This window comes from Talpa occidentalis, unplaced genomic scaffold, assembly GCF_014898055.3.
Source record: "Talpa occidentalis isolate TD23 unplaced genomic scaffold, MPIMG_talOcc4v2.1 talOcc4.10, whole genome shotgun sequence".
In the NCBI taxonomy this organism is placed as follows: domain Eukaryota; kingdom Metazoa; phylum Chordata; class Mammalia; order Eulipotyphla; family Talpidae; genus Talpa; species Talpa occidentalis.
Genome location: NW_023600993.1, coordinates 101,711,840 through 101,730,822, shown reverse-complemented (window position 1 = coordinate 101,730,822; position 18,983 = coordinate 101,711,840). Strand labels below are relative to the sequence as shown.

Sequence of the window (18,983 nt, the reverse complement as noted above, 5' to 3'; positions counted from 1 at the left end):
TGCCGCCGGCCCTGAGCGCTGGCGTGTGGGCCGGGCAGAGGCTCGAACCCGCCGGGGGGCGCGAGTCTGGCTTGGAGGAAGTAGGAAGGGCAGGACCGGCCGGCCGCCCCGAACTCCGCGGCTCGCGGTGAGCAAGCTCGGGTCTGGTCTGGTCCGTCTTCCAGATAAGCAGGGGGGAAGCCCCTGGGAGCCGGCGGCCTCCACGGTCGCCCTTTTCTTCTTGACGCTGGGATGCTCGTGAACCAGCTGTAGTTTGAACATTGCGGACTTACATCCCCGCTACTTCCTGCCCGGGCAGCTGCATGACTGAGTTACTGGAAATTTGGGGCCAGTTTGGTAATTTTATGTTCGAGTTGAGAAATAAACTTATTAACCCGAAAAGACAGCTGAGTAAGTGTATGAGAAGTCGTGTCATTCCTGGGCCTGCTTCTGAGGCTTCACCGAGCTGTTTTTAACCAGCCCCTTCCTCTGAGCCCTCCCCGGGCCCTTGGCCCCGAGCCCCGTGCCAGGCTTTTAAAAAAGGGGCTCGTGGGGCGTGTTGTGCGTTGGTGTGCTTTCGTTTCCAGTCTCGGGAAGCCTTGTGAATGTAAAATGCAGCTATTTGGATCGGAAGTGGAGCGGCTAGATGTGTCCTGTTCTTGAATCTGCACTTAGGAGGAGAAAAACTCTCTTTAAAAATTATTATTTTTCTAGTTTCTAGTTGTCCTATCTATTACATCAAGATAGCCTCAGTCAGCTCAGGTATACCAGAAGTGGTTTTGATTTCTATTAAACGGTGGTGAGTTTGTCTTAGTTAAGTTTACTGAACGCTGATTGTAGGTAGCAACTCAGAGGAGACTTTCCCCCTTCATTTTGAAAGCAAACAGGTGACTTACAACTTGTAGTATTTACTCAACACAACAAAGATAGGCAGGGGAAATTGAAATGTTGCTAAAGAAAGACCTCATGCCTTAAGAGGCCTGGCCTGTGTTTATATTTAATCTGAAGTTAGTTAAATTGGGTATAATTAAGGGCACTTGCCATTTGACCTTGTGGAAGAAAAGGCATAGGTGTGCAGGGCTGCGCCGTGGCTGGTGATTCCCGTTGTGTGTGTGCGCCTGTGTGTACACAGACACACACACACACACAGAGCTGTTTGTGTGTGTGTTCACACGGCGTTTTCTTTGTAGCGAGTTGAAGACAGGTAAAGATAGAATAGTTTGTTTTGTTTTTAGTTTGCTGAAATCTCCCTCTGGTGTGGTTAATCCTGTTTAAAATCTTCTCAAAATATTTCAGGTAGGCCTGGTTAAATAGTAATAATCGAAACCCACTGATAGTAATGCTTATTAATCTTGCTTCATTAAAACCCTTTTCTAAAATTCCTTTTCCTTAGAGTTCTCCTTTTCAGGTCAGGATGGGATTTTGAAAAGCCAGCTTCCAGACCACAGTGTCTGTTACTATTGATCATATTGAAACCAAAACTAGCATGTGGTGCTCCGAGTTCGCATTCGGATCCTTTAACTGACCTCCATTGATTTCGCCGTGAATCAGTTTTTAACTGACCCTTACACATGCTCACAGGAAGACGTTTTTATAGTGCTGTGGTCTAATGGCATGTAAAACCTAGCTCTTGCGTGCACTTTGAAGAGAATGAGACTGTCCCTCAGGAACTTCCCAAGCTTTGCTGTGACTGCCTTGTCATGTTGGTTGTCATCTCGGCCTGGTTCTTACTCTCTCGCTTTCGCTTAACTTTTAAGCGTCTCAGCTCTGTTAGGAAAGCAGGGTCGACCATTTAGCCCTTGGTTGTGACCTTGGTGATTTCCTTGAAATAATAGTGAAGGGTTTAAAGTTACAGGTTTTGATTTCTGCTGATGATTGCTCCGTAAAGTCCTCTTTACTTGTCAGACTAAGGAAAAAAATATAGGACAGTTGACAGAAATGAAGTTTTCTGACCAGGTCTGGGCTGTCCTGTCGGAGCCAACCACTGGCTTGCCAGCGGGGGGCATTTGTTGGGGTTGGATGTTTTCACATTTATTTGGAGAGGAGTAACTTGGGGGTAAAAAAGATTTGCAGGAATACTGAACATTCCTTGGCTGTAGATGGAATTTTTATGTTTTTGAGCAATTTTAATACCTGCTGCCTCACTATGGAAATAATTCCATACCAAGAGGCGCAGGACACCTGTGGGCCGAAGCAGGGGTGGGCGGCCCTGGCCCTGCAGGGCGGCAGCCTGAGTCCATCCGGGTGAAGAGCAGGGTCAACTCACCACACTTTGTCGGCAAGGGTGGGGGGGGGTAGCAGTTACCCTAATTTGTTGTGCTCAGGCAGGAAGAACTTCTTCTCTTTGAAAGCATTGTCTGATGTGTGATACTTGCTAATTTCAAACCCTACAGGGAGTGGCAGAACTCAGGGTAGCTCTGGTCCCTAGTGGCTGCCTACTGAGTCGTGCAGAAGGGGTGTCCTAGAGAGCCAGGCTGCTCTTCCAGGCACTTAGAACAATGTGGTTCCTACTCCTTTTCAGAGAATACGTTGTGGTAAATTGAAAAAAAAAAAAACAAAAACCAAAAAAACTTAAGTCATCACAATATAAATTAAACCCTAGTATTTTCTTAAAACAGAGGTCAAACCTTTGAATAACTCTGGCTTCCGGTTCCTGGGGAATTTGGCTGAAGGCTCTGTGCTGCCATTTACCGCGAGTAAAGGTGTAACTTTTTTTTTTTTTTTTAAAGCTGAGGAACATTTTTGCCAAGGCTGCCTCTGGGTGCGCCAAGTCTGCTCAGACCGCTCACTTCCCCACAAGTTTAGAAGCATCTAAGCTGCGGGTGTTGGGCCAGAGTGACCCCTTCTCTCCCCCTCCTGCTCTGTTGACAGTTGGTTGACTGTGTATCGGCAGGATCTGGACGGGCAGCTGGCTTCTGTGGGCTCCACAGGTAGGGGCTGAAGGTTCTGGAAGGTTGTGTCGGCACTCCACACAGCTCCCCACTCTCCTCTCAAAGAGGCTGATGGCACTAACCGTAGGCTAGACTTTATTTTTCATATGTTCTGATATTATTAGGGTATTACTGCAATCACTCTATGACGATTTCTTATTTCCGTATCAGATTGGCTGTAAGTGATGGAGATACTGACTTAAGTGTAAGGCAGTGTCTGTCTCTAAAACCACAGTTTCCAAGCCAGGCGGGGGAGGCACTCGCCAGCGACCTCCCTGGCTGGCATGCTGGCGGGCAGTTTGGTGGGGCCGTAAGCGTGGCGATGAACCCAAGGGGTGCAGCTTTGCTCGTGCTGATCCACTTTATGGTACGATTAAATGTGGGTTCTTTTTATTACGCTCTTGAAACTGCACAGAATGGTAGTTAGGTGGAAGCCTTCACTAGCCAGGTGGGAGGTGGGATGAACATCGAAGTTAATTTCAATGTCAGATCAGTTAGGCTTGGGGCCTGCACCAGAGGGGCGCGTCCTGTGGATCGGGGCCTCCCCGGGCGGGGAACCCCTCTCAGCAGTGAGTGGGCTGACCAGTCCTCTGCTCCTAGGGTCCGACTTGATGGGGGTGGCAGTGGAGGGGAGTGACGCGCACCGAACAGGCGGTTTCAGAGATGAACAGAAGCCACGGAAGCCGTCACTGGCTGTGGGGGGAGATGGGGGCGAGCCGGGGCAGTGGTCCAGCAAGAAGCTCCCAGGGAGGGGACGTTTTTTGGGGGTGAGTGGTGAGGATTGCTGTCCGGGCAGGTGGACACAGTGGATGGCGTGGGCTTTGTCCAGAAGCTTCCCTGCAGGAAGAGGCACTGCAGATTTGTCTGGGGCCGAGAGGGGGAGGGGTCTTCCCTGCTGACCACCCAGAGGACGCTGATCTTTAGGTCCCCATCCGCTTCACCCTTCTGGCAGAAAAGGCAGGCAGGCCTGTCCAGTTCCTGCCCTCCTAACTGCCCCAGGCCTGGAGCCTGATTGTGGCTGGCTTGACCCAGATGGCTGAGAATCTCAGCCAGAAATTGACACGAAACCCTCTCTGCTGCAGGTATTTCCTAGATGGGCAGTTACCCTGGCGATAAATAAGAGGCAGGTACCCACCTCGGTTTCTCATCCAGAGGTTGAATTTAGGGTTGGTGTCTTTTAGGGAAAAATACAGACATAGAAAAGGGGAGTTTTCCCATACTTAAAGATTCTGTCGACTAGCCAGATTTCTAACAAATAATAAATCTAAAAGGCTGAGGGCTGCCAGGGGACTGACTACCTTTGATTTTGCCAAATAAGAATATTAGAAAATACCCCACTGCTTGCTGTTACCACTTGCACTTTTTAAAACGGGCATTTTGGCACCAACATGTGGAAAGGACCTCAAATAAAAGACAGTTTTTCTTATTGGAGTGAATCCCGTGGCCTTGCGCAGAGCTCCGTGGTCCTGCCCCCTGCTCTCGCCTGCGCATTGTCCAGTGGAAACACCTTGAGCGCGGCTGGTCTGGAGTGTGGCGCGTGTGCTGTGCTCTCTCCAGTTAAAGTGCTGCTCGGGACGCCGCGCTCAGTAAATATTTATTGAATAAGTAAATGACGACGTGGAAACCTCAATTACCAGTCACACGTCCAAATACAGCCTCGTGTCTTCGTCAGCATAGTCCTTAAATGTGCTTTTGCATCTGTCCGTGGAGGTAGAGCTACCCCCTGGAGCCATGGACTCTTGGGGCTCTCAGGCTGATCCTGTCATGGGCCGCATGCCCTAAGCAGAGAAGCACAAGGTGTGGGGAGGTGTGGGGAAGCAGCCGCGGCCCGGCTGTCGCTTGCCGGCGGCGAGAAAGCTGGGTCTCTGGAGAGTTGTGCTGCCCTCCTGTTGTGACTGCAGCAAAGCCTGAGACCCGCAGGTGCCTGGTCAGTGCCTGCTCACTTCTCTCCTCTGGGACCTGCAGTCTTAACAGGAAAGCTTTCTGTTGAAGATCTAGTTTATTCGAAACTCAACAGAAGTAGGAGCATTTTCTGTTTTAATGTGTGGAGGAGGTGAGCTCCTGGGCGTCCCTGCACCTCCTGGCCCTTGCTCTTTGAGGAAGTGGAGACGAGGAAACTAGGTTTGTTCTGTTTTGTTTTGACCTTGCATTGCACGGGTGGTCTGCAGGCCTCTTGTTTCCTTGGGTGCAATTAACTGACTTAAGCTAGAGCAGCAAGGGACTTTCTCAGCCAATTCCTGTGCTGGCCCTGGGGGGCAGGGAGGGGTGTCTGACCTGGCCAGTGCCGCTTGTGAAAGGTGATTAAAAAATGAGAGGATCCGTTTTCTGATGAAAGATGAAGACATGCTGACCAGTCACACTGAGGATTCCGTTGGAGACTGTGTGTGTTCACGAAGTAGCTGTGTGCGTATGTGTTTCCTTACAGTACGTGTTTCCACACCGCAGTTTGCACGGGAGCGCCCCTGAAGCTGGCTTGGTTATCCAGGGGACCAGAATCCATTGCGCGCTCGCGGCAGGGTGGACAGCCATCCCGGGCGGTTCTGTGCTTCTGAATGGGGAGTTGGGAAAGATTCCTGTTTGGGGGTGAAATCTTCTGGTGTGCTGTGGGCATTTGTGTCCCCATGTGCGTACCTGTGTGTAACACAACTAGAAGCTCTGGCTGGAGTGTTTTTGCCTAAGGTGCTGTCATGCTTGATATTTACGAACATTCTAGTGTGAAAGCTACGTTTTAGTGACATTCAAAATGAATTCTGCTGAATTTAACAGTTTATTTCCCCTGCAACTTGGCATTTTAGGTTTAAATCATTACGGTACCATATCTGCAGTTTCTTAACTGGTCGATATGCTAGCAGTTTAAGTCAGCGCGTCCATTGGATAAAATGCTAACGATTCAGTGAGCGAGCGTGCTGGGCGGTTGCAATGTATGCGACATGGTAGCCAGAGGTGAGCTAGTTGACAGTAGGGACCCTCAGCTCCATGCGAGGGCCTCGGGGACTTGGCCTCCCGGCCTTTGCTGTTCTGGTGTAGCTCACTGTTCGTATTTCCCCCCCTCCCCCCAGGTTTTGGAAATCCCTTGTCTCCAGGCTGCTGGAATCGACATCTTGCTCAACTGAACCACTCACTCAATGGAGACCAGGAGAACGGATGCTTTGAGCTGACTCATTTGCATCAAAGCCTCAGAACGTCTGCCCGCCCTGTTAGTGGAAAGAACCAGCGACCGTCGCTCTGTGCTTCCTAAGACTTCGAAGGTCACCGGTTAGGGGAACACAAGCTTTCTTCTGAACTTTGATGATAAATATTTGCTCCAGTTTTGAAGCCTGGGGCTGCTGGAGGTGTGAGTGACAAGTCTCGCAAGTGGCCTTATTCCAATTTCAGAATTTCCTCCACCTGGTTCTTAACTTCCTCTGCGATCCCACAGGGACAGGAAAATGCCCACTCAGTCCCTCTTAGTGTACATGGACGGGCCGGAAGTCATTGGCGATGCGCTGGGCCCCCAGGTGGAGATGGAGGATGCCGTGCCCATGAAGGGGACGCCCTCTGTGCCTTTCCGGGCGACGCCGGAGAAGAGCACGGCCCAGGTGGAGGGACCCCTGCCCCTCGACTGCATGTTCTGCAGCCAGGCCTTCGCGCACGCGGACGACCTCAACAAGCACGTCTTGACGCAGCACCGGCCCATCCTCTGCGAGCCGGCCGTCCTGCGCGTCGAGGCCGAGTACCTCAGCCCTCTTGATAAGAGCCAAGGCAGGACGGACCCTCCCAAGGACAAGCCTGGCAAAGAAAACGAAGAACTGAGCTGTGAGGTGTGCGGGCAGACGTTCCGGGTGGCCTTCGAGGTGGAGATCCACATGAAGAAGCACAAGGACTCCTTCACCTACGGGTGCGCTGTGTGTGGGCGCAGGTTCAAGGAGCCCTGGTTTCTGAAGAATCACATGCGGACTCACACCGGCAAGTCGGGGGCCAAGGGGAAGCTGCAGCCGGGCCTGGAGAGCCCTGCCACCATCAACGAGGTGGTGCAGGGCCAGGCCCCTGAGAGCATCGCCTCTCCTTACAAAATCTGCATGGTTTGTGGCTTCCTCTTTCCAAATAAAGAAAGTCTGATTGATCACAGGAAGATGCACACCAAAGACAGGGCTTCCGGCCCCGGCCACACACAGGCCGACCCGCGGCAGGAGGGCATGCGGGCCCCGGGGCAGGAGTTCCTGCAGTTTTTAAACCTCAGACCCACCTCGCACCCAGAGACCGGCCGGCAACCCGCCAAATGGATACCTCAGCTTGACCCCTTCACCACCTACCAGGCCTGGCAGCTGGCCACCAAGGGCAAGGTGGCCGTGTGCCGGGAGGTGAAGGAGCAGCCGGGGCAGGAGGGCAGCACCGACAACGACGACTCGTGCTCGGAGAAGGAGGAGCTGGGGGAGATCTGGGGTGCCAGCAAGAGCCAGGCTGACGGCGCCGGCAAGGCCAAGGCGGGCAGGGGTGGTCCCCCCGGCCTGGCCCACGATAAAGACAAGCCCCGCCACGCCAGCGGCGAAGTGCCTTCGGCCGACGGCGACCCCAAGCTGCCGGGCCACAAGGACAAGCCCACGCACTGCGCCGAGTGCGGCAAGGCCTTCCGCACCTACCACCAGTTGGTGCTGCACTCGCGTGTGCACAAGCGGGATCGCCGGGCCGACGCTGGCTCGCCCCCCCTGGCCGCCGACGGGAGGCTGCCCGGGACGTGCTCCCCCGACCCCACGGCCCCCCAGACGACAGCGGCGCCGTGGACCGAGAAGGTGGTTCTGAAGATGGGTCCGAGGACGGGCTCCCGGACGGGCTCCCTCTGGGTAAGCTGTCCCCACCGGGCGGGGGGGTGGGGCAGCGGTGTCACCTGCTCCAAGTCACCCCACTCTTGGCCCTTGCAGTCTCATTTCTGTAGTAGCAGGGCCTCCTGCCCTAGGGTTCTGTCACTGCACAGCTGCGCTCCTGACCGGCCGCCTCGCCCCGGCGGGCGCCTGCGCCTGCCACAGCCCAGTGGGGTGGGTGCTGGTGCGTGGTGCGTGGCGGGCCGAGCCCAGGATGTCTGGACAGCACCACGCTCGTAGAGCTCGCTGGGCCGGGCCTAGGCATTGGGGCTAGGACCCTGCTGGGCTCTCACACAGGCCGTCCTCGCAGCACAGCCGCCGGGGCCCAGCGCTCTTCCTGCCTTGGTCCTGCAAGGGCGCCTAGCAGTTCCGGGGCAGGTGCTGCCTGACCCTTGTCGGGGGCTCCCCGATACTGACCCTCGTCGGGGGCTCCCCGATGGTCATTAGCAGTGAGCTCAGTCACACCAGCGCTGTTCCCGGAAGCTCACCTGCTGAGTCAGGTGGGTGAAGTGGGGCTGGCTTTTATGGGCTGGGGGTCCAGCCACCCCCCTGGTCCTGCCCACCGCCCTCGAGGAATACTTTCTTTGGTGGAGAGATCCCGACGCTTGAAAACACTGCAGAGGCAGCAGGTGGCTGGTGCGGCCACGAGTGTCCTTAGAGTTGCCGCTGGCAACTGCCCGTGGAGCTCATGTCCCGAGCGGTCTGCGCGGGCCCGTGGGTCTCACCGCCGGTCCTGGGCCGCTCCTCTTCCTGAAGCTGGTGCTGGCGCGCGCGCTGGGTGTGAGAACAGATTTCTGGGCAGACGCCTAGAATGCTGTGAGCTTCCTGGCCTGACCCGGCACGGGGCAGTCCGTTTTCAGAAATCTAGAAAACTCATTATGATGACATCATAGAAAGACTTTGGGCACAGACTTGTAGTCCCCTAGGTGACTGTGGTTCATGTCGCACCACGGGCGGGGTGGTGGGGGGTGGCATGGGGAGATGACTCAGCCTGAGACGCCCCCTCTCCGGAAGCCCCGGCGGCTGGGCCCTCCTGCCAGTAGGTGGTGTGGACAGAAGGGCTGGACCGTCAGGCAGAGAGGGGACCCGGTGATCGTTCTGGTGATCGCCGGGAGCACCAAGCGCGCGTGCGTGCGTGTGTTCGTGTACACATGCATGTGTCTGTGCATGTGTGTAGTGTGTGTGCGCGCACACATATGTGTAGCTGGTTCTTCCTCTGCGCTGATTTGTGACCTGTCGCTTGTGACCTTCCGTGCCCTGAGTTCCCTGTCTGCAAAACCGCTTCATCGCCCCCGGCCCCCACCTCCCCGGGGTGGTTTCTGTGCTTGGAAAGTCCACAGTCCTTCAAGAAGGGAGCAGGGGGCCAGGCAGGTGGATGTGGACAGCTCATGCCCTTCGTGTTAAAATACAAGTACTCTATAACTTTTTTGGACATGATGCAACATCCCATGAGTCCTGACACCTGCTTGGAAGCAGGGAATCGCAGCACGGTGTACGCTCAGCACAAACTCAGCTGCTTGGGTGTGACTTGTGGGAAGAAAGTTGGGCGTTTAAAAATCCGGGGACTTGACTTTACTGGATTTGTATTAAGAAGCCATCTTCTGACCTAGACGTGGCGATCTCGTAAATACTGCCGCCTGGCTTTGAATTTGCTTTTAAGATCAAATAGCGAAGTAATCGATCTTCATTTTTCTCAGCTTCTGTGAACAGGTTTAATGGCAGCTGTTTCGTATCATTTATTTCCTGAGGTCTTCACGGCACCTTTAGTGCGCAGTGGGGCTGCCCTGCTGGGGGGCGGCACGGCGGTGTCCTGCCCCGCGAGGTCAGCCGCCGTGCTGCTTTATAAAGTCACACCGGCGTCAGCCGTCCGGGGTGCGAAGTGTGCAAGGAGCAGGACTTCGAGTTGGAGGTGACAGTTTTGCAAGCCAGGCCACTGGTCACTCGGCGGCCGTTTGAAGGGATGGGGGTCACCTCTGGCCCAGTTGTGAGGGGGGGCGCCCCGCCCTTTCCGCTTCCCACTGGCCTGGGGTCGGGTGTACCCCGTGTTGTGGCTCCTTGTCTGGGGGTGGTGTTTGAGGTCGCCGTCCCTGCGCGGGTGTCCCCAGTGCACACAGGATGCCCGGGCTCAGGTTACCCGCGGAGATCAGGTGTGAAGCCGCCGCGGGCAGGCGGGTGGGTGTGGGCGCCTGGACGGCCTGTACCTGCGCCCCCGCGGCCAGCGGGGCTCTGCGGGGCTCTGCGGGGCTCTGCGGGGCCTCCCCGCCCAGAGCCCCGGCTCCCGCCGCGATTTGGTGGTGCCTGCCGCCCTCTAGCGGCTTCCCGGGGAACAGCTGGCCCTGGTCCTTGGCGGCGGAGGGCTCGTGTCCCAGGGCGAGCAGGGAAGCTGGACAGCAGGGGAGCAGGACCTTCCCGCCTGGACGCGCCTCCTTTCAAGGCGGACGCGAAGCTGCCTCTTGGGCAGCGACCTCTGCGGGGCCGGGACAGGAGCGGCGGCTGCGGGTGTTCCCTGGGCGGCCGGCCTCCCGCTCCCGGATGGCTCTGTCTTGACGTCGGTGTTTTGTCTTTGCTTTAAGATAAAAACGACGACGGAGGAAAGATCAAGCACCTTCCGTCCTCGAGGGAGTGCAGCTACTGTGGGAAGTTCTTCCGTTCCAACTATTACCTCAACATTCATCTCAGAACACACACAGGTGAGGCGCCGCTGGGCTTCTCACAGCCTGTGCCGGCCGCGCGGGTGATGGGCCCTGGCTGGTGTCCGCTGGGCAGCGAGGGCGGCCGCCGCTGTGCCCCGTGTGGCCTCCGGCTCTGGGCCCATGTGGACGGGGCTTGTCTGGGTACGCAGCGGTCACAGCCGCATCCTCCACTCTCGGTGCGCAGCTGCCCGCGGCCTGGTGGTGCGGGATGGGTGAGAGTCCTTCCTCCCCGCCCTGGCAGAGGCTGGGCGCTGCGGGCCTGGAGCTGGATGGCCTGGGGTCGCAGCCCCCCAGCCCTCCTGACACCCCCACCCCTGTGACAGCACTTAGCCGAGGTGGTGGACGAGGAGCGCGTGGCCAGGAGTGGTGGACAAGGAGCGCGTGGCTGGGGTGAGGGTGGTGGACAAGGAGCGCGTGGCCGGGCTGGTGGACAAGGAGCCCGGGCTGGCCGGTGCTGCTCTGCTCGCTGGTGGAGACAGCCACGCGGGGTCAGGGTCTGGGGCGTGAGCCCTGGGGAGAGGTCGCTGCAGACCGAGTGGACAGGGCAGGACCCCGCGCCCTCCGTTAGGTGCTTTGATTTCACAAAGGTCTGTTGGGCAACTTTTCCTAAACTTCTGGTGACGGGGCCTCTCTCCTAGGGGAAAAGCCGTACAAATGTGAATTCTGCGACTACGCAGCGGCCCAGAAGACCTCCCTGCGGTACCACCTGGAGAGACACCACAAGGACAAGCAGGTGGACTCGGCGGTGGAGGTCAAGGGCGACGCGAAGCCCCCTGAGGCCGAGGAAGCACTACTCTCCAGCGATGCCGCGCAAACCAAAAATTTGAAAAGATTTTTTGATGGTGCCAAAGATGTTAAAGGCAGCCCGCCCGCGAAGCAGCTGAAGGGGGCGGCCTCTGCCTTCCAGAACGCCCTGGGCGGCGCTTCTCCTGCCCCCGCCCCCGCCCCCAGGGACACTCAGGACTTCAGCAGAAATGTCCTCGCCGCAGAGGATGCTGCAGAGAGAGCGCGCAGGAGCCCCGCCCCCGCATACTTGGACCTGTTGAAAAAGAGACCCGTGGCGGAGCCTCCCGCCGGGCGCCCCCCATGCACCCTGCACCCCGACAGCTCGGCCCTGAAGGCCATCGAGGCCGTTCCCAAGGACAGGAGGGGGGAGCGGCCCCCCGACGCCCAGGAGAAGCCCTTGAACTTGTCGCTGGGGCCGCTGCACAGCTGCCCGGCCATCTCTCTGAGCAAAAGTCTGATCCCCAGCATCACTTGCCCGTTTTGTACCTTCAAGACCTTCTACCCCGAAGTTTTAATGATGCACCAGAGACTCGAGCATAAGTACAACCCCGACACCCACAAGAACTGCAGGAGCAAGTCCTGGCTGCGCAGCCGGCGCACGGGGTGCCCACCCGCACTGCTGGGCAAGGACGTGCCCCCGCTGGCCGCCTTCCACCGGCCGCGGCCCAGGGCGGCGCCCCCCGCCAAGCCCCCCGCAGCCGACAAGGCCAAGCCCAGCGCCCCACGCCCAGCCGCGCTGCGCCCCCCGTGGGGGCCGACCCCAGCACTTTAGCGCCCAGCAACCTGAAGTCTCACCGGCCCCCGCCTGGCCTTGGGGCGCCGGGGGTGTTCCCCAAAGCCAGCCACCCCCCTGGCCCGGAGAAGGCGCGGCGGCCAGAGGCCCGGCCCAAGCCCCCAGTGCTGGGTGGTGGCCACCCCAATGGCCTGGCTGAGGGTGCCCCCCCGAGCGAGGGGCCCTGGGCGCCCCCTGCCAGAGACTTCTTCTGTGCTGAGCCGCTGCCCAAGCGCCCCAAGGCCGGCACCCCCGACGGGGACCCGCCTGCGCCCCCTGTCCGCAAGAGCTTCGACCACCTCCCCAAGTACCACGTGGTCCGAGGGATCACCTCGCTGCTGCCTCAGGAATGTGCGTGCCCCCCGCCCGTGGCGCTGCCCCCCAAGCCCCGCTTCCTGGGCTCGGCCTCCCCTGAGCCCCCTGGCGTGCTGACCCCACAGAAGCCCTACGCAGCCTCTGGGGCACTCTTCGCGTGTGGCCCCCCCGCGGGTCCCGGGCCGGGCCCAGCGCTAGAAGGTACGGCTGCGGGGGCGCGTGGGGAGGTGCCGGGCCCCCAGAGCTCAGCCGCCTGCCCCGAGAGCAGCCTCTCCTGTCCTTTCCTCTCTGTGCCCTTAGGGTGTGGGATTGGGGGCTGAGCACCCCGCCCCCTCTGGCCTCTCCTCCCCTGGACCATCACCTCACTTGTTCGTGTTTTTTCTCTTTTGCATGTGTTTGGGGTGCCCAGCTGCCTTGGGGTGCTTCTGTTCCTGTAGCCCATCCCTCCTAGACTTCAGAACAGGGGCATCATGGGCCTTTGGATCTGGTGCCCCCCCCCCCCCCAAACACTCCTGCAGCTCCCCCAGGGACCTGGACCGTTTGACTCACCCTCGTGCCTGCCCCTTGTGGGATGTCTGCTGTCCCCCAGAGACAAGCCCACCCCACCCTCTGCTTGGTGTTCGCCTCTAGGGCTGCTCTGGGAGGGCACCTGGGCCCGCGGGGGGGTGAGAGGGGGTGGCGCGGAGCAGGGCTTCGACGTGCCCGTGATGGTGTCAGGATGTGACCAAGCACGGATCTTTGCTGCCTTTTGCTTACAAGTGTCCCTTTTCCACCTGTGGCTTTTAAAACGGAGGAGTCAAAACTTTATCAGAAAGACTGTTACAAGCAACACCCTTCTGAAAATAATTTTTTCCTCCCACAGTTTGGGTTCGGGATGCATATGGGTTTAAAATACTTAATGCTGCCGTTTTCTTTGGGTTTTATAGTTCTTACCCGTGACAGCCTCGTACTGAGACAATCTCAGCTTTAGTAACTTAAAATTCTGGGCTAAGGAGTGCTCGGGCACACGGCTCAGCTGTCACTCGACCACCCGGGCTCTCCCGGTGCGCGCGCTCCTCAGTTATCACAGCTGGGAAATGTCGAAAATGCGTCTCCACCAACTCACAGCACATCCTCGTCGCTTCAGCTTGACTTTCTTCTAAACACGCTTTTGTACTTTTTTTCCTTCCACCAGGAAAAAGGCCCGTGTCATATCAACACTTATCTAGCAGCGTGCTACAGAAGAGAAACTACGAGAATTTTATTGGGAATGCACCTTATCGACCAAATGACAAAAAAACTTGATTTCCTGTTGGGGGAAGAGAGGTGAGCCTGTGAAATGTCTTGACTTAATTTAATTGAAAGCAAACTATCCAGCTTATGCAACATCATATAAAGTGAAATTGTTCTTAATTTTCGTTTTGGTTTAAGATGTTTTAAAACTTCATAAAGTGCTCAGGGTAAAGGCACTAATAACAGCAACTGCAAGTCACCAAGCATTTATTTAATGCCTGGCGCTGGTTGAAGCACTTTGGGATCATCACCTCTGCTGCTCTGAGCAGGGCGGGGGCAGGATTCCCTGGCTGTGCCACCCCCGGTTCTGTCAGTAGAATTCCGCTGGCACCAGCCGTGCCTGCACTGTTGGGTGTCCTCTGTGGCTGCTTCGTGGCAGATGTGGGCCATTCAAATGGGAACCCCATGGGCTGCGAAGCTGAAAATAACTACTACCCGGCCCTTTACAGTGGGAAGTTTTCCGAACCCCAGATCTGGTGGGGTGGGGAGGACGGTCTGGGCCTTCTGGGTGCACCCAACCTGCCGGCTTCTGCCCAGTGTTTCCAGGGATACCGGCACATCCTCGGTGCAGCACCCCAGGTTGTCTCTCTCCCAGCGAAGAGTAGAGTAGAATGGGCAGAGTCGTTGCTGGGCTGAGGCCAAAGCCCCCCCAGACACGGGCACGCCGTCCTGGCCCAGGCCAGTGGCAGCTGGTGACTGCCAGTGTCACTCTGGCCTCTGCCTGCATCGCCGCTACCCCAGCCACCTTCCGGCGCGCTCTGCCTGTCGCCCCTTCTTGACGTTTGAGGACCAGCCCGTGAGTCGTTTCTGCAGTGTTTGCCCAGGGCCGGGGCCCCCGTTTGTGTGCCCTCTGTGTGGCTCACATCCCTCCCTGGGGGCCCCTCTTCCTCCGCTGACCACGGGCGAGCCCCCTGCTCTGGGGTGGCGCTGATGGCCCCATGTTGGCCAAGCAGGTGAAGTGACAAGATACTTCCTGCCCCTCCTCTCCGGGAGGCCGTGCGCCCTCGAGCCTGTCCTGCCTGTGCTCCCTGCGCCACACGTTTTCCATCCCTACGGATCCGCGTTGGGAGTTTCTTGAGGTGGCAGCCGCCCCGGCAGCCTCAGTGTGACTGGAGGGGTGCTTCGGTGTCTGGGCAGCCACCGTCGCGTCCTTGGCACTGCCCAGTGGCCCAGCCTGTCACCCAGCCGGTCCCCTGATGCTTCCGCTGCCCGCCTGCGGCTGACACGGAGCAAGTTTTGTTTCCAGCTCCTTTTCACTTATTTTGCTTCCTAAACTATAGTCACCTGATCTGATCTCCTCTCCAACCTCCCCCACAGGTCTTGACGGATGTGTGCACGCTCCATGAAGTTAAATCAGCTCCTCCCTTGAGAGCGCGGATGGTGAAAGCTACTGAAATAAGCTGTGACTGTACTGTACATACGACGTGCCAGGAACACTACGGTTTTGTAAAGTTGTCCTGTAACTTTTGTACCAAATAGCAATAAAAACTAGAGTTGGAACGTTTGGTTGTACACAAATGGAGACCAGAAATCTCTATTTTGTCCCGGAATAATATTTTTTTTAGATTTGACCAAATAAGTGGAATTCTTTTGCATACTTGAGCGCTGCTGAGAAGAAATCATTTGGGTCAGGGGGTGGGGGGAGAAAGTATATAATGCTTGCACCTCAGGTTAAAGTCTGTACATAGAGAAGTTGTAAACCTGCTTGTTTCAACCCTGTCTGTGTCTTTGCTCTCGCTCGTCCCTTCGAGCAGTTTCTGCTACTTGTGCTCTTTTCGTTGAAAATGTATGTTTTTTAAAAAAATTTCTCAATGATTTGTATTATGTTAAATCCTTTGTAGTCTGTTGTTGTCCTAGTAACACAGTCATTAGTGGAAGTCTTGGCCCGCTGAGGTCAGCGCCCTAGACCTGTGCCCCCCACCTCCGACAGGTCCCCGCCCCCCGGTGCTTTTCTGAGGGGGGGGGGTGGCTTACGGGATTTTTAAGTGTGTGTGTCTGCCGAGAAGCATTTCTCTGCAGAACAGCCAAATACCCAGTAAACGTACCAAATTATACATGGGAAGTTACAGTTGTTTTCTAGCAAATTAATCATTTTTGTTGGAAAATTCAAAGGGTGGGGGGAGGGCGGGGGTGCGCCTTGGTCCAAATTAGCGCATCGAAACGGAGGGAGCTAAATTATACCTGTGAATTACCTATTCTGGAAGCAATTTTAAAGGCAGTAAAAGTTTCAGGGTCAATTTTAGGTTTGTGTTTGGAAGACTTGGTGCTGCTGGCTTTTGGGTTAACCATTCAGGTGAAATTAGCGACACTCGATTCTGAGTCGGGAGCTCCGGGCTGAGCCTTCTGGGAATCTGGGAGAGGTCCTCTGCTTCGAGACCTCGGCCGCCTTCCCATTTTTGGTTGTTTTGAAGCAGCAACATTTTTCTCAGTGCATATGCAGTCTAGCTTTTAAAGAGGGGTGGGCCACCAGCTGGCTCCCTGGACATTTTAAACTTTTGTTCCCTCGACACGCTGTCCATGTCCCGAGTTTTCGCAGCACATGGGCTTAGCAGCCACAAGATATTTTATTAAGAAACTTTCAAAAATAAATTTGCACTGTTCATCTTTCTTGCCCTGCCCTTCTCGGTCGAGCGAGGGTAAAGTTCTAGAAGAATCCTGATGTTTTTGTTTTCCCATTATGCAACGTGAAGTGAACTCGATAGAGGAGTCTTAACTCCCGCGCAGGGAGACCCAGTTGGAGAGTCTGCTGGCATCGCAATGAAGTGCTTTGCATCAGGAAAGTGGACATTCTTGACCTTTTCCTGTTCACAAGCTGAGCCATATGTACATAATCTAGATTTTTGTTTTCCTAGTTTTGCACTTTTATAGCCTATTTTTGAAGATTAACACAATTGCAAATAATTGACTTGATCTTTGCCTAAGCCAGTGAGTGTTACAGAGAGCTTGCTGTGACTGTACGTGTAAATCTTAAAGGGGGTATGTGATAATAGAGGGCTGAAATTTAAACCTGTATTTAAAAAAAATCACCAAATCTATTTGAAAACAAGTCAATTCATGTTATGCTGAAATTTTGGGGGCTTTTGGATTTCTTTCTAACCACCCTTCTGGATGCATAAAAATGTCAGTTTTTTTTTTTTTTCTCCACAGCCCTTGTATCCAAAATGTTGGTTTTTTTTTTTTTTTTTCCTTTTTTGTCCATCAGTATTAACTATTGGGATACTACTGGTTTTGTACACTTTCTTCCCTTTGAGACAACAGTACAATAGAGGTACAATCCGTTGGGGTTTTGTTTATGTATTTATTTCATTCCAGTTGGATTTATTTTAATTGTCGATACTTAAGTTGTCAAACAGTAGACATTACTTGTTTTATTTATGATATATTTCAGCTTAAAGTTATGTTATTATATGTGGATGTAAATATAGATTTGGTGTTTTGCAATCTTGGATTTTGGTCTCTTTATTCTGTGTTCCTGGATTCTGATTTTATTTAACATTTTCTCAGTACAATTTTAAACACACGGCAGGGCGGTCAGGCCAGCGCACCCCCAGACGTGACAGTCCTGGCCGGTCTTTTTGCCAGGCCTCCCCCACCCCTTCACACACACACAGTAAAGCAAGTCTCTCAACCACAGTTTACTTTTATTCCCAGAACACTGTATAGTGTGTGTCCTTTTCACCATCACAAGCAAGTGACGAGGGGGGAGCCTGCGGTCGGTCCCGTCTGCTCCCAGGGTCCCCGGGATGTCTTCCGGGGCTGGTCACTGGTGACCGGAATCCCAAGGAGATGCACCACCCGGCTTAGCTGATTTTCCACACACCCCCCGAAAGTTGCAGGTTGTCTGCTCTGCGTTGTTTGTGTTTATTGCATATTTGGTTTCGTGTAACCTCCACTCCCTTTAGTAAGGTCTATACATGTATAAATGAAATCCTGAGGTTTAGACAGATTTGAACTCCATTTGGGAGGAGGGGCCCGGCGTCACCCTGGAGGCTCCCGCTTGGCTCCATCCTGCAGTGCCCCTGAGCACGGGCCGCCTGGTGGACTGCCCAGCCCATGAGGTCCCCACCAGCCTCCCTGGGGTTACCCCATCGGGCATTGGGAATGTGCAGGGGGTGACTTTAAAAGTTCTGTGATTCCTTCATTTATTAGCTGGGAATCCCTTGTGCTGTGGTTTCCCCAAACTAATGCTTGAGCCAGAAAGGATAACTGCTCGGTTTCGCGCCCCTCCCCCGGCAAGGAGGTGGTGGTTCCTGCCTTTTCCAGACCTGAGCCCTGAATGCACTTGGGGATTTGGCAACGAGTCGTGGGCCTTTGCACACTGGACGGCCTGAAACCACTGCGCGCGCCATTTTGATGCCATCTCTGGCCACAGGCCCGTCAGGTGCGTTCAGGTGGGCTCGGAGTTTTAAAAACAGCTCAAGGCCCTCAGCTGTAGGACTAGGGGGCCTGAGCTCACCTTGACGCACACCTGGAGACGGGGATTCCCCACGGATCCTGGCCCTTCTGGGAAGTGGTCATTGGAAAGGGTGACTTGGCGGTGAGCGGCTCCCCCGCAGGGATGCTCCGCTGCTGGGCCTGATGGCGAAACAAAGAAATGGGCAGGTTCTGAAGAAGAAAAACCGAACTGCATATGCTGCTATTTGTAATTTGAATTTGAGATGTTTCGGGCTTGGTTTGACATATTTGGTCCTCTGAAGACCTGGGCCCTGGTGACGCCAGCACAGGGACTCAGGGGCTTTATCCTTGTACCTGTAACAAATCTCAAGGCCAGTGACCAATGGCCTGGTCACTCATGGAAGCTTCCAGATACTTGTTTGTCGTTCTGTTAGTCTGGCCCCAGGCTAGCACAATCATCCTCACCTGGGGAGTGGCTAGAAATGAGAATTACCAGAGTCACCGATTCCCCCTGAATCCGGAACTTGGGGTGGGCGGGCTGGGCGGGCAGTGGCGGCTTCCAGGGCTTTCTGGTCTCCACTGAGTAATTCTAATCAAGGAGAAGCAGAGTCTGAATCCGCCTTTGTGTGTGGGGGCGTCATGCAGCTGGACTCTGCTTTTGTTCCCTTTTGAATATAATTGTGTTATTACGTGAAACATGCAGTTTCATAGTCAAAATTACAAAACCAGCTCTACCCAGAGGAGCCCAACTTTTCATCCGTTCACTTTGTTCTTTCTATAAAGTGACCATTTTTTAAAATTAGTTTTTGATTTATCTCTCTTTGAAAAGCCAGGCATAGATGCAGGCATATTTAAATCCTCTTCTCATAAAAAGGAGCGTCCCGTGCATAGCAGCACAGGCTGACTTTAAGAATGTTTAATTTTTTTCTTAGGGATGAAGAGAGCATGCTTTTCTGAAAAATCAAATGTCAAAGAAAAAAAAAAAACTTGGAGAGATGAAAGT

At 55.0% G+C, this 18,983-nt stretch overlaps 1 protein-coding gene across 1 annotated transcript; it reads left to right on the top strand.

Annotated features, from left to right (window-relative positions):
- The first annotated feature begins 133 nt into the window (after nt 1-133).
- ZNF217 (zinc finger protein 217) lies at nt 134-17,540 on the top strand. Its single transcript, XM_037500610.2, is given in 8 exon segments — nt 134-2,909; nt 5,969-7,646; nt 7,649-7,729; nt 10,321-10,437; nt 11,079-11,918; nt 11,921-12,514; nt 13,488-13,618; nt 14,903-17,540. Coding segments are annotated over 6 exon segments (3,051 nt in total). The 5' UTR covers nt 134-2,909; nt 5,969-6,337; the 3' UTR covers nt 13,598-13,618; nt 14,903-17,540.
- Nucleotides 17,541-18,983: the final 1,443 nt, after the last annotated feature.